General features: G+C 38.0%; 1 protein-coding gene across 3 annotated transcripts in view; it reads right to left on the bottom strand.

The window, feature by feature from the left end:
- Positions 1-15,611, bottom strand: part of tpcn3 (two pore segment channel 3) — a 41,294-nt gene extending 25,683 nt beyond the window's left edge. For 2 of the 3 annotated variants that reach the window (XR_006052908.1, XM_005945685.3), the window contains exons 1-9: positions 15,225-15,610; positions 13,353-13,435; positions 12,660-12,774; positions 8,961-9,089; positions 8,012-8,128; positions 6,559-6,677; positions 5,676-5,777; positions 4,468-4,594; positions 2,981-3,188 (exon numbers count right to left, since the gene is read on the bottom strand). Coding sequence is in view for 1 of the 3 variants with exons in the window: in XM_005945685.3 (XP_005945747.1) it covers positions 2,981-3,188; positions 4,468-4,594; positions 5,676-5,777; positions 6,559-6,677; positions 8,012-8,128; positions 8,961-9,089; positions 12,660-12,774; positions 13,353-13,435; positions 15,225-15,314 (1,090 nt within the window). In the remaining 2 variants the exon portion in view is untranslated. Of the gene's footprint in view, positions 1-2,980; positions 3,189-4,467; positions 4,595-5,675; positions 5,778-6,558; positions 6,678-8,011; positions 8,129-8,960; positions 9,090-12,659; positions 12,775-13,352; positions 13,436-15,224 lie in introns of all 3 variants that reach the window. The other variant, XR_006052907.1, reaches the window with a different exon arrangement.
- Positions 15,612-15,821: the final 210 nt, after the last annotated feature.

Raw genomic sequence — 15,821 nt, forward strand, 5'->3', positions numbered from 1 at the left:
GGGAACAAAGAAATACTTTTCTTTCTTATTCTCATTTCAGATGTCTCGCTTTTAATAAATGATTATCTGAATCTTACAACCAAAGTTTTTATCTGATATAAAATGTATAGAAAGTATAGAAACAAGACAGTGTACATCACTGTCACAACAGCGTTTGTTTTCATTCAAAGGCTTTATGGCTTTTCCTATAATACCTGGTGGGCCGGTCTCAAGTCAAAATGCCCGGGCTGATTTTTTTGTCTCAGTCCAGCCCTGGGCACGACACGCAGGGAATTAATTTGAGCAGGTGCATTAAAAAAATAAATAAATGGCTGGCCCAGCGGTGCACATCGCAAATTAGCTCGCATAGACACATTAGTTGTGCTGCTTCTTAATGATGGTATCTTAGCTAACAACCCCAACTACCAGATTCAACTTGTAATTGGCTACAGATAACTTTGCTTACTGGTGAGAGGGACGTTGCTAGCTGGCAGTTTTTTCGAGCAATGTTGAAATTTCCACTTTCCAACACTTCAAATGCTTCAGGAGCTGTCTGCTCAGTGCAGCATCAGCACCACGGAAATCCGTAGACTCGAGACAGAATTCACAATGCGTTTTCGGGACTTTCAGGTGTATGGACCAATGTTTTCTTTTCTAATCAAACCAGAAAGCTTTAATGAGAAGCTGGATTTGTCTTGCATTAACTGGCTGGACACAGAGGAAATCGAAATGCAGCTGATTGAACTGAAAAGCTCGAGTCTGTGGGGGTCAAAGTTTGCAGAACTACGAACACAGCTGGAATCCACAGCTGTGCGTGTTCATGGAGCTGCATGTTCACCTGCTGGACATCACTACCTGACGAGTTTAACTGTCTTCAGAACATTGCAGAGGCCTTATTGACAGTATTTGGCTCTACATATCTGTGTGAGCAGATTTTCTCTCACATGAGTGTCCTCAGGTAGCCGTCTGAATGCTGGACACTTGGAGACCTGTGTCTCTGAGTGGGAGACCAGAGATCAGATTAACATGTGCGTCTCTGTATTAACAAACATTGGCCCAGTTTATTTTTCTTATCACTGTTGTGAGGAGACCATAAATAGCATTTGCATTTTCTGTTGTACAGTTCATTTGCTGTTATGGATAAAAAGTCTTTTTTATTTGTTTCAAAATAGCTGAAAACTATTCGCTGATAGCTGCCAACATCTGCAAACAAATATAATTCTATATAGTGTGTAACTGTTCATATAGAGCGTTATTACATTTATTGCTAATGCAATCATATGGCACATTGACTTCTGAGGAAATATTATATGGCACTCATGATCAGAAAGGTTGCCGACCCCTGACCTAATGTAACAACCTTCTGTTTGTTAAATGCAGGAATTGCAGTACGCCCCGCAAAACTGTTTTCATTTTTCCTTCGAGTATATAGCAGCATTTTTGGAATTTTTTATCCCCTGTGCAAGACTGAAAAATGAAGACAAAATGCCAAAAACTGAAGTAACTAACTGCCACTTGAGGCTTGCTCTGTAAGCAAGACTCCCATGTGAAAATGCAAAGTTTTATAGTTTTAGAAAGGATGTCTAAAGCGTAGCACAAAAATGGTTTTCACAGTGAGGAAGAAGAAAACAGAAACAGCAAATTCATGCTATTGCTCAAGTGCAAAGTCACACACACTGCGTGTTCACAAAGCAGAGGTTAAAAACCAAGAGTTGTGGTTTAAAAAAATAACAATAATAAAATAAAATAAAAACCTGCATAAGAGGCAGTAGCAAATAACTTGATAGAAACAAAATCATTAAACGAATTCAGGGATAACAACCACACACAGGGAAATATGTATAACTGTAAAGATCAATTCGATTTTTTTTTTACTTGTTGGGTTGTATAACATCAGATGTTGTGGTTGGTGGAAAAATAGAAATGCTCAATGATAATGCATTTTGACTTCCTTCATGTGGAAGATGAGTGTGAAGACACTGACTCAGCAGAGTATGCAGAGCTGAATGATACTGGACATCTGAACAATGCCTCAGCTTCAAGGATTAGACTGGACTGGTGACAATTTAATGGCCTTTAGGTAGATTTAGGGCATGCAGGCTGTACTCAGTTTACACATGAACACGCAAAACTGTGAGACAACCTGGTCACCTACGGCTCTAAGCAATTAAAATGCATGTACATTTAATCTTATTCATAACCTTACCCTTATTCCAAAGCAAATACAAAATGTTGAGATATTTGTGTAGAATAATAGAAGATGTAATGCAGTTCCATAGTTTATCTGTGACATGCAATCATATTCAGTCATACAGAGCCAGTTTGGCCTTGAAATGTTGCTAAAATGTAAAGAAGGCAGCATTGCACAGCAGCTTTGTTCATTTGTGCTGAATATTACACTCTTCTCATAGCTTCTTAGCTGTGGATCTGAGATCAAACGAACTATTTTCCCAAGTTGCATAGTGACGCACCAGGAGTTTATTAAAAGCTAGACAGAAATTTTACACTTTGCAATGCCTACAACATTATTGACTTTGCCTACTTGCTTAAATTACAATTTCAGGGGCATTAACCACGAGTTTAATGTTTGTCTTTGTGTTTCTTACTCTTTAAAGATCACAAATAGTTATTTCAAACTATAGATGACCTTTTAACATTTTTACATGCATACTTTCATCATGTCATTCTCATTATGCATTTCTCTTCCAACACTGCTCTCTCCTCTTCCTCCTCATCTCCAACCTCATCTCCTTAAATTAAGCCAAAGCTCTAACACATGAAAATGTACATAAGTATGCTCAGTTACTCTCCATATTGTCACAATTACTTGTCAGCTGACTAGACATGTGACATGCAGATTAAACAGCTGACAACTAACTGGCTAAAGAAAAATAAATCTCATCCCTTCCATCTTGGGTACTTATAAAGAACTTTACTAAACTCAACTTCCCTAAACGTGTTTTGGATTTAAGGTGTGTATGTTGGTTTGGATATCACTCACCAATGGCCCCTTGGTTCTTGTCATCAGAGACGCTCCATAGCAGCTCTCTGTGAGCATTACTAAGGTTGGGTTGGACCAGTCGGACCAGTTGGTTCCAGCTGGCCTGGGTCACCACTGGCTCGCCGCCCTCCTCCCTTTGCTCCTGTAGAACACCAAATGCTCGCACCATCTTGTGCCTCTTAGCTCTCACTAGCTGCCGTACCTCTTCCTGTTGGAAATGATCATTTTCTTCTTAAATGACATGGAATGTGCAAAGGAAATCTACTGTATTCACAAAAGATGTGACATAAATTTATAGAAAAATAAGTACGTTTAATAAATAATTCCAAGATCCAGGTGCTGCTGTGACAAAGGAACTTTCGGGATATATCTTATTTGATTGAATTGACAAATATTAATCAGATCTGCTTGGTGCTTTATATAAGTTGATATAATCTTATATGGCATATAGAGTATTTTGCAAAACCCTTTGCACAGCTTCTCATGAGGTATGGAAAGTCATTCACTAATCAGACATTTGGCGGTCAATCCCTGGCTGCTTCAGTCTGCATGTCAAAATACCTTTAGTCAAGATACTGAACCCCAAGTTGTTCTCTGATGTATGCATCAGAGTGGCAATGCTTGTGTGAATGTTGCGTGATTTTGTACAATTCTAACGATCCTAAAAGTCAGTATTGGCTCCAACGTCCTTTATTCTTTACCACGGCCTGATATTTCCTAGGCAAGCTTCCTTGTAGCTTTCCTGAAGTAGTCTTCATAAACAGTTCTCCAGGCTTCTTGGAGGAAATTCCATTTTATTAATGTTGAGGTCCTGGTTCTAGGGAGGCCGATCCATGACTGCTTGTGTTCCACCATGTGTTTTTCTAAAAATGCGTGCTTTTATTGCATTGTCAGTGTTTTCGGGATCATTGCCATACTGAAAAATTAAGCCATCACCAAAAAAATGGCCTGCCAGATGGTATTGCATGATCAATGAAATCTGACAGTGCATTTTTATGTACATAGTTTCATCAATTTTGACAAGATTCCCAACACCACCGGCTGAAATGCTCAAACTAGGACAGAACCTTTACTGTGATTTACAGATGGCTATAGACACTTACTGTACCCCTCTGCCAACTTCCTCTGAACATACTGATTTAAATTAAAAATTTAATTTTGGATTTATGATACCATAAGACCTGTCCCACTGATTTTCCGTTCAGTTTTTGTGGACTGTGGTATAGCTTAGCCCTTTCTCCTGGTTTCCCTCTCTTAAGAATGACTTCTTTATAGCTACGCTTCCACTGAGACTATTTGTAATAAGGCTTCAGTGAACAGTAGATAAATCAAATGCAGGTCCAGATACATCTCTCAAGTCCCGTGTCAAGTGTGTGTGGGTTTTTTTTTAATGCGAAGTGGCTCAAAACTTTTGCACAGTATGGTATTTTTTAAAGAAACTATAAAAATATAGAGAACCTGCACAGGAAACGGTCACATGGCTGTACCTTCAAGTATTTTTTATAGTTGTTGTATACGACAGCCAGGAAGACGGACATGAAGATGTAAGTGTTGATAAGGATGTACACAATGAAGAAGACTGCGAAGAAGAAGTTGGAGTTGTATGCTGGCATCCTGACAATAACAAGCAGAAAAAAAGAAGTCAGGCTAAGATACAAAGACAAATAGATACTAATAGAAAGATACTAGATACTAGAAGAAGAAAAACGGTTAGTGTTCACTTCCTTCTTCTTTTCTGTAAAGCTCAGAGAGTTCCCTCTCAAACCAAGAGGTCAGCGCCAGAAAGAAACACAAGAGTTTGTGTGGTTTGAAGTGCTATCTAAATAACAACACTACTTTTACTTCACAAACAGTTTCAAAATACATTATGTCAAATACACTAATAAAAATCAGAGAATTAGGATTATAACTGAGTTTGGCTGAATTGTGTTATTCATGTAGTCTCCTTGCTGTTCAGACATCACGCCTTATTGATCATATAAACAATTCCAGTATTCAAGGAATACGTGCACAACATTGAATGCAACACAAATTACATTCAGTGGGTTTCATCTGAAAAAAATTTTTAACAGAAAAGAGAAAATCTGCAAATTTTTTTTAATCAACTGTCCTTTTTCAAATATTAATAGTTGGCTCATCTCGCCCTATGACAGCTGGGATGGAATAGTTGGTTCAACGAGATAAGCACTATTAACAACAGTGCTGTTTCTTTCTTTCAGTCAGAGCCACTGAATGATGTATAAGATGATGTGAAGATGTCCAATTTAGATTAAAAAGACAGATCTGGATGAAAATGTGACATTTATGCCAGTTTTATATGTACGTGAGATAAAGTGCATCTTAATTGCTCTCCAAATATTTAATCATCTATCATTAATCTGTGAATCTATTTTCATCCATGTTTCATAGTCATCTTTGTCTACTTGATTTTGTTGATTGTTTGACAAAATGCACATAAAACTAAAGTGGAATGAACCAACACTACATTCCATTTTGCAATCACACGCAAAATCTGACTTCCACGTATTTTCACAAACTGAATCATCTCAAAGTAAATACTATATAAAGTAACGTCATGCAAACACAATCAGGGATTTAACGTACTTTAGAAAAAGGCATGCTTCATGAAGACTGAAATAATTGTAAATTGCTTGATCTCAAAGAACACAAATTGAGATTTACAATACAAACTTACATGACGTCAGGGCTATTGGCCGTGGTGACGAGGACGTACAAGTCAAACATGATTTCCAGGTAGCTGGTGAAATATGGTGTTCCATTTATGTTCGTCAAACCTCTAGAGAGAGAGAGAGAGAAAAAATACATACACTTAAAAACTATTGCTAAAACTCAAAAAAGTCCTCTACTTTTTCACTAAAAACAAAACAAAGCAAAAAAACAGAACACATGGCCTCAGTAGAGCCTTTGGGAAAATGTTGACCATTGTCTAACTGCGCCAGGTGTTGTGGCTCTTTGACTGACCAGGAGAACATGTTTGTAAATGTTGCATAAGCTTAAAATCTTTGCTTATTTATATGGATGACATAGCTGGGTGTTTGCACAATTGCCTGTGCAAGCTCATGTTATAAATTACAATTTCACTGGTTGCATCATGCAAGATTTTATTACATAGAGAAAGAAAGAAATCCAGGTAATATATTTGGATTGGATCTCAGATCTTTACATGTATTCAGCTTGTTACAAAATGTCAGAGAATGACCCAGCAAGTCTGTCAAATCTGTTGTCTGTATGCTGCTTACTATTGTCCCTTTTACTCTCATTATTCCAGGCTTCTCACTACACTGCCTGAAAGCTATCATCTGTTACCTACCTGCCCATTATTCGTGTAGAGCGCTTTAGCTTTTGCAGGAAGTGTTTTCAAGTTGCATGGGTCTCAAAGACTCCCAAGTTATATGCAATGTAAATACAGCCTTTTAAAAGATAATAAACAGGCCAAAAAGATGTCACATATATGGAATGAAATAACTTGAATGATTCTAACTGAGAACAAGTTTAAAGAGAATTTGAAAACTGATGTCAAGAGCCAACCTCAGAATAAAAAGGTACAGCTTTCTCACCGTTTGCCCAGCAACTTCAGCGCCATGAGGGCGAAGATGAGGATACTGAACATGAAGAGCAGGAAGACGTAGAAAATCTGAGGCAGAGCATTACGGATGCTCCTGAATGCTCTGCGGAGCTGAACACAAAGGAGCACACAGTGACACAGTTTTACATGCAAAAGCTCTTTCCTTATACACTTATCAACAATGTTCTCAAGTACCATTGGCTCGTGAAGTCAAACATTTACATGTTTAACAACATTATGTCTGCCTCAAACACTCCACAAATTCCTAACAGAGAAAAACTAAACATGATCCATTGATCAAACGGCAGAAAATTCACGACAGACAAAACACCACTTTGAGAGCCTTGATCACGTGAACACAAACAAATGCTCAAACTCTGACCAGATGTGAAAACATTTTCAAGTATGACTTAAACTGAATTTAGGACCAAAGCTTTCTACATGTCTGCAAAACACGAGTCACTTGGATTTCTGGGCAATTTGTCATTTACAACATACATGCATAAAACGTCTGTATGAGCCTAATCACCTCCAGGGCTGAGACTGGGAAAAAAACATGCCAAAAAATGTAGTGGTTAGTACTGTTGACACAGCAAGATGGTTCTTGGTTCTACCACTACTATGTTAGGTTAACTGGTGATTCTAAACTGGCCATGGATGTGAGATAGATAGTGTTTGAAGTACATCGAATAAAATATGCCTATCGAGCGGACAAGCATAGCAGCTGTAATGGTCCACTTGTGAAAATAGATTTGTTGGAGATTTTGTTTGACAACAAATCTGACTGCTGCACTGCCGGACAGGACAGGCCAGGCCAGGCCAGGCCAGGCAAAAAATAAAATAAATAAATAAGTTAATTGTATAAATAATAGAAGTTTGTTAAATAAGACCTAAAAATTCGTTAAATAGAGCCATCTTGTGATGTCTCTGGAATATTTCTTACAGCCAAATCATTAATAATCCCCACAAACACATTATATTTGGTGTCAAAAAACACTGAGCTAATGAAGACGTCATATTTTGAGAATGAACTCCTAACGGGGATGATTTCTTCTTTAACATGTATTCTGATATATGTTATTTCTCTTAGTTTTCTTAGTAATTTCTCCTAATCTTCACTGTAGTACACAAAGTTTCTGAGTTTAACCCTAGGAATGTAATCATAGAAAGAAGACACCGAGACAGTCTATAGTAGAGCCATGAAAAATGTAACCAATGACCTACATTTGACTACAGTGCTTATCCTCACTTTACTTTTAGTGCTTCAAGCCTTCCCATATCAGTTCAGCAGAGCTAGTTCTCTCTAAAGGTGGTGCTCATTACAACTGAAATGGATCATCCTCTGGAGAGGATTTAATGAGGAAAAAAATGGAAAAAAATTGAAATGTTCATGGTAATGAAGCTTTCATTACTGACTGTGGATTGTTTAAACATTCAGTCATTACCTGCCGTCCCTCTGTGACGTTGACCAGTAGAAGCGGCCGCAGGACTCTGGACCAGCGAACACCATAATAATTTGCAGCTTTCAATGCTCCATAAATGATCATATCAACCAAAGTGAGCTAGTCAATGCACAAAAGAACAAAGTCATTTAATGGTAAATGGTAAACAGACTGGTTCTTATATAGTGCTTTTCTACTCTGAGCAATCAAAGCGCTTTATACAACTTGCCTCATTCACCCAGTCGCACAAGCACTTTTTTCTATGCAAGTGCTTCTAACATTCACACACATTGAAAAAATACCAGCTTCAATGCTAGTATTTACTATCTATTTGCATTTCAGAGAGTCAGATGCAGTTCAAGATGCATATGTCAATACTTAAAGTGTTTCCATGACCAAACTAGCTAGATAAGAATAAACAGGATTATTCTAAAAGGAAATTATTTGAGCAGTAGTAGAAGGACAGTCTTCTTTGAAATGAAAATGATTTCATATATAATACAAACAAAATAACAACTTATTCCAAATATTCCAGAAAATAAAAAGTTGTGCAAGAAAATTTGTGACTGAGAGCCTCAGAATCACTGAGTCACAAGGAAGCTTCACTACTTTGGTAGTGCTGAGAAAGCAACATCTTAGGCTAAAGGTTGTTTCACAACAAGAGGAAAGCCTTCTCAGCACATCCTGTCTCTGCAGCTCAGTACACGTTAACAGTTTCAGCTTTCAGACCCTAAACCAGGAAGTCCTCTGGGTGCACACTGCACACTCACCAACTGACAGGAATGTATAACCTCTTCCTAAGTACTTAGTCAAAAACATCTTTACAATGACTTGTTCTGGTTCTGTCTGAGTTAGAGGAGCCTTCTTCCAAAATCTTCCAATTAAAACTACATATATACTAATAATGTGTATAAACCCCTCCCACAATAATGATGCAGATTGGCACTCCTACCGTGAGGATGACAATGATGCAGATATTTTTGGGATCTTTCCAGAACTTGTCACGGAGAATCACCTTGGCATAGTGAATGACTCGAATGGTGAAGATGAGCAGACAGAGTATCTCCACCAGCATGGTGGCCTGAAAAACAACATAACACAACACATGACCATACTTCTGATAATAATTTAACTTCTTGGACTTCACAGTAGCTAGTCTATTTCACTGATCTCAGCTGCACTACTGTAATTGCTGTATAGACCATCATACTGTACAATAGAATAATTATAGTTTTCCAACTGTTTATTAATACTTGCAATTGTATATCTACAACCTGTATAGTTTTCATATTTCTGTATAGTTTTCATATTTTTAAACATATGTATAACCTGTTCATAGCCTGTGCATACTTATAGTATATTCATAACATTCCTTCATACCTTGTACATGTAACATACTAGAATAGATCCAAATTCTGTATTTTATATTATTGCTAAAGCACTTTCTGGATGGATGCAAACTGCATTTCGTTGCCATGTACTTGTGACATGTGCAATGACAATAAAGTTGAATTCTATTCTATTGTATTCTATTCTTCAGGACTGGTAAAATGTTGAATGGCCTGAAAATCTATTCAGTCTTTTTATAATAAAATGCTGAGGTGTAGACAGTAATTAGTATTTCTATTCATACAAGCCACAGAAGATTACATTAGAGTCAGTCAAAGTTAATGGTGTTATTAATTACTTTTACATTACCAGCTATTACTGAACTCCAATTTGGAATTTCAATGATTGCACATTTTACATATAGGTCAAGGGTCAAGTTCAAGGTCAAGTTCATTTATATAGCACATTTCCAAACCGTCCATACTGCACAAAGTGCATAACCATGTAAAATGCCACTGAAACAAATACGATGTAAAACAATGATGCAGTAAAATATGGAAAAAATAAATAAAGTAAATCAATAAAAACAACTAAAACAACAACTAAGGCTGTTACAACCAAAATGTTTAGGTCAAAGTTTGTTAAAAGCCAGACGATAAAAATGTGTCTTCGGTACCGATTTAAACTGATCACGTGTTTGTGCAGATCTAATGCGGGATCTGCCACAGAGAAGGCTCAGTCGCCATGAGACTGATATAGAAAGACATAGAAAAACTGTAGCTACATCAAAATATAATATATACCCTAATACCACTATCTCCCAGTTTCATAAAAACTGTAGCGGTGTGTAGTTTGTAACAAATTACTGCTGATAGAAAAGCAGCTTATTTTAAGTGATTAGAACATTATACTAGAACTAAACATCTTGAGCTGCTGCGTCTCAATCATTATCAAAGATCAGACATATGATACTGTCTCCATAATAGACCTCATCCATCCAAGCGTATTGACTGTACTTGACTGTAACTCTTGTTGTGCTTTAGACACCTGTTGTGAGCTCGCCGTTCACTCTAGCCAGAACCAGCAGCAGTAAGGCTCACCAAGACTGGGGAGCAGACCAAGAAATACAATTGCCAGGTGCAGTCCAAAATGTTGGAGTTCAAGTCTGTCAAGCTCTGAGAGAAGTCTATTTATATAAAAATGGAAGAGGAATTATTGCTAATTCGCATTGTCAAGGAGTGAAGCCAAAAAAGGTGGCAGTAGATAAACCGTTACTCAAAAAGCATCTCTAGACCCAGCAGTCTTAGCTAATTGTAGGCCAATCTCCAACCTTCCTTTCATATCAAAAATCCTTGAAAGAGTAGTTGTCAAACAGCTAACGATCATCTGCAGAGGAATGGCTTATTTGAAGAGTTTCAGTCAGGTTTCAGAGCTCATCACAGCACAGAAACAGCTTTAGTGAAGGTTACAAATGATCTTCTTATGGCCTCTGACAGTGGACTCATCTCTGTGCTTGTCCTGCTAGACCTCAGTGCAGCTTCGATACTGTCGACCATAATATCCTATTAGAGCGATTAGAACATGCTGTAGGTATTACAGGTACTGCACTGCAGTGGTTTGTATCATATCTAACTAATAGACTTCACACATTTTAATGCTTTGCAGATAACACACAGCTTTATCCATCCATGATACCAGATCTCACACACCAATTAGTTAAACTGCAGGAATGTCTTACTCCCGGAAAAGCCTTCAGCTAATCCAAAATGCTGCAGCAAGAGTACTGACAGGGACTAGAAAGAGAGCAGATTTCCCCTCTATTGGCTTCTATTGCATTTAATATTTCTTCTTCAGTCACCTTTCTCACTCACTATGTATTAATAGACCTCTCTGCATTGAATCATATCTGTTATTAATCTCTGTCTCTCTTCCACAGCATGTCTTTCATCCTGTCTTCCTTCTCTCACCCCAACCGGTCGCAGCAGATGGCCCCGCCCCTCCCTGAGCCTGGTTCTGCTGGAGGTTTCTTCCTGTTAAAAGGGAGTTTTTTCGCGGCGCGGCTGCCCCTCTGTTGGTCTTCCTTGGTCTCTTGTGTTCTGGGGGCCTCTGGATGTCTGGAGTTTTGATCTCCTCCATACCTGCTTCATGCCCTGGAGGACGGGGCTGTGGCCCCCCCACACCCTCTAGCAGATCATTACATGAAGGAACCTTTTAAAAAACAAAAAACAAGCGCGTCCATGCTCACAGGTGTACACACGGGTGATCACACCCACAAACTACACCCTTTTTGGCTCCTACCTCAAAGCACACTGTGTTCTGTTGATCTTATGTGCTGCACAATAATGTTTAACATTTAGTATTTACTGTCATATTCCCATATATCATTGTGATGTTGTTTATTCTATTACTCTTGTTCTCTTCTGCTTGCTTTCTTTTTTCTTTCTCAGCAGGTGACCCAGGTGATCGATATATGCATTTTTTTTCTCTGCCCGTTCTGTTGGTTTTTGTCTTTTGCCCTTCTCCCCCGTCCCTCTTCTCAGCTGTTTCTCTTTCCCTCTTTCTTTCTCCCCTTCTTTCCCCCAGTCAAGTCTGTCCCGTATTCAGTAAGTGAAAATAAAATAAACAATAAAAGGTGAATCAAATGGACCATTATCGGCAAGGCTGGGATGGTCAATTTGGTAAAGTAAATCCGTTGGGATCTTTCTTTGCCTTTAGACAACAATTCTGATGGCAAAAGAGCCAAACGGGACAGGCAAAAAAAAAGAAAAAAAAAAAAGGGAGTTTTTCCTTCCCACTGTCGCCAAAGTGCTTGCTCATAGGGGTCATATGATTGTTGGGTTTTTCTCTGTATGTATTATTGTAGGGTCTACCTTACAATAGAAAGTGCCTTGAAAAAGTATGCTAGTTGTTTATTTAAACTGCTATATTTCACTTTTTTGCATTCATTAATTTTGCTACATACTTGCTAAATTTAACATCTGTATAAGTTTAATTACTAGTCAGCCTTTAAACCAAAATGAAACTTAGATTTACAAGAGCCCTCAGAACATCACTTAGTTAGTACTTAGTTTATATCAGAATAATTCTTATAGTGTTTTTTCATAGACTCTGCTTCAATCAGCATGACAGAGGCTCAGATATTTCAGATATATCAGTTCCAATACTGTCTGCATCTCTGAATTTTTCAAAAAGCATTTACGATTGTTTGGACATTTGGCGCTGCTGACAAACCTTTTATTCCTCTCAGCACCCTTAGCCTGCACATTAAAAAGAGAAACTATAAAAACAGGACAGTGTCTCTGTGTGGCAGTTGCAGTCTTACCCATATAGGCAGAGGGTATACAGCTGGATCCTCGAAGATGGCAAGAGACAGATTGACCAGCATGAAGAAGTAGAGGAGTACCTTTAGGGCCCAATGATTATAGAGCATATACAGTCTGAAAATCCACACACAAAGTTGGATATTAGATCAACTCACACTCATTATTCAATCCAAACTGCATGCTATAACTTAAAGTCCTCACATCCAAATGCATTTCACATTAGGGGGAAGTCATTTCACATCCCTCATAGTTTGCCATAGCAGATTGACTAATAAACAGGAGAAAATGTTGCATTTGCTGGGACAATATATTCTACATGAAAAATTATCCATTCAACAATGTTGATTTAAAGCTGTTATAAAGACTAATATGTATTTATTAAAAGTGAAATATAAAGTTATGACACCTTACAGTAAATATACAGAATAAAAAAATACCAACCAGTCAGCACAGGCAAAGAAAGTCATCGTAAACAGAGCTAAAAGAAACTGTTCTAGTCTGACATGTTCAAACTGCTGGTCAAAAATTAAGAGGAGACGGAGAGGAGTGAAGCATCTTCCAGGCTGAACAGATTAAATATACGTGTGTACAGAAATCAGCACAACAGAAATACAGCAGAGACAAACAAAATAATTATAGAATTTCCACATATTTAATATGGATGGATGGATGGATGGATGTGAAAGCCGCACCTGACAGCCTGAGGTGATGTGTCAAAGTAGACATTTCTGTTGTACTGGGCATCTGACACATAGATGGCAGCCAAGTTAAAATCCTGAAACACACAGAAGGGCATTTAAAGCATTTAAATATTACTCTCAATATAAGAAGATCTGCAAAATAAAAGGTATTTAACGCTGAAAAATTAACATAAATTAAAACAAATCTACTATCTGATTGTTTTTTTTTAGTTACATATAGTTGTTTGTTTCCTTAATTCTCACATTTCCTTTGTCTGTTAGTGGATTGTTTTTGTTTTTTCGGCCGACTTGTGTGATACATATATGAATGGTATGAGATCAAGTGTAAACCATCATTATGGTATTATCCATAGGCACACTGGCTAAGGTACAGCATGAATTACAACAGCCTTACCTAAGCCATTTCTCTGTGTGAGATACAGCAGGCAAAATCAGTTTTGACCATGTGACAAACTGTTGCTATTGATAAGAAATTCTCACCAGAGAAACCATCCAATCCACACATGCAAAGAAATCAAAGCACAGATCCCGATAAATTATGTGTAATATAAGAAATGATACAGAAAACATACTGAACACACTAAGAAAGGGATGTACAAAAAGGCATGGAAAGTCATGACACCAGCTGAATAATATCAGTAAGCAGTCCTGCCACTTGGTTCAAATTGATGTTGGTTCATTCAAACTGATGGCCTATAAAAACATGTCTCATAAGAAACATGGGTAAAACCAATGAGGACTCTCAAGACCTTTGAAGCCTTATTGTTGCAAAACATACTGATAGCATTGGTTACAGAAGAATTTACAGAAGAAACTACTGAAGGTTCCAGTGAGCACTTTTGAAGCCAATATCCGGAAGTTGAAAGAACATTATTTCACCATAAACCGGCCACGACCAGGTGCTCACTGCAAGATTTCAGACAGAGAAACAAAGGCAAATGATAGTATGCATGTTCAATACATTTTCCACTCTGTCATTTCTCATTATTACACATAATTTATGGTAATCTGTGGTTAGACTTCTTTACATGTGTAGACCGAACTGGTTGTTATTGGCATCTGGTGAGAATTTTGTATCAAAAGCACCTTTAGAAATATATTTACTTAGAAAATTGGTGGCACGTTCAATACTTATTTTACCCACTGTAATTATCAGCAGCTTCACCGAAAGGTTGAGGAAATGAAAACAACTTGCAGAAGCACAGACTCAGGGTCAGCAGTGACCTGCTAGACAGAACCTCAGTGATGGATCCTTGGTTCAGGGCCAATATACATCCCAAGCACCAAAAGACTAGACTGCACTTAAACACAAAACTGTGTTTGAGGTCAAGTCTATGCTGTCTGATTAATTGGTGACCACAGTGCATGAGCCTGAAGGCTAGCAAAGAATAGTGCAACTGGTAAGAATCACTGGCAAGCAGGTCCTGAGCTGTGACGAGAGAGTTTTAAGGTGATTTACAGTGATTTAATATAGAAGGCAGTTCACTCAAATAGTGGAAGGAACATATAGATTGTTTGTTTCAAGCATTGAACCATCTGTCAAAAATGGTCCGTGAAAAAAAGGGGTCCCCTTTTTTTTGGGGTTTTTTAAACAGTCGCCCAAAGCTATCGAATAAAATCTATTTTATTTGTCAATGATTCACTTAATGCACAATAAAGTCATCTTTAACAGAGAACTAACTAGGGAAGTTGGAAGCTGTATACTAGTGATGGGTGCTTTATGGGGCTTAAAGGACAAGAGTCCAACAGTTTACTGCAGTCGTGGAATCATTTGCACGTTCTCCAGGCCATCGCTGACAGAAAACCTGCACAATCACATTATAATCACTTGTAGTTGTGCAGGAGCGTCCAGCTGTGTCATACCTCTTCGCTTTTTGCTGTATTCCCTGTGTCTGAATTTCCTTTTCTTGCAGACGCTTCGGGAATGTTTTCATTCTTCTCTGATTCAGACATCTCTCAACACGACCGACACAAAACGTCCCAAAATGTTTCTTCTAACTTTTTAATGACTCTCGAAATGTCTCCAAACTTTCACTACCAGCTCCTCGGCGTTTCTAAGTGGTGAAAAAAAGAAAAACATATATCCAAACTTAGTTTAAGTCGCACTTTTTGATGTAAACGTCACATCAAGCGTCATCCACGAGATTCGCATCAGAGGATTTCTTTCCAGTGGCATAAAAATGACAACCGCTTGCCATCTATCTCAGCCTACTGATATCTGGTCAGAGCCGCTTCAAGTCTTGCTCCAATAAACCACGACTCTTGCTGACTTCACGGACCAGCGGAATGAATAAGGAGGAAAAAATACAGTGATGTGTAAAACAGGCTGATTACCATTAAACAAAGCAAAAACAAACTATCTCATATTCCCTAATAACGAAGTTGCAGATAGCGAGTAAGTAATAGACTTACAAAACGCAAAATGTTACGTTTTAACCAGATTTAGAGTAGTTGACCAAA

The sequence above is a fragment of the Haplochromis burtoni genome, unplaced genomic scaffold, assembly GCF_018398535.1.
Source record: "Haplochromis burtoni strain Fernald_Lab_line unplaced genomic scaffold, NCSU_Asbu1 Contig_457, whole genome shotgun sequence".
Lineage (NCBI taxonomy): Eukaryota > Metazoa > Chordata > Actinopteri > Cichliformes > Cichlidae > Haplochromis > Haplochromis burtoni.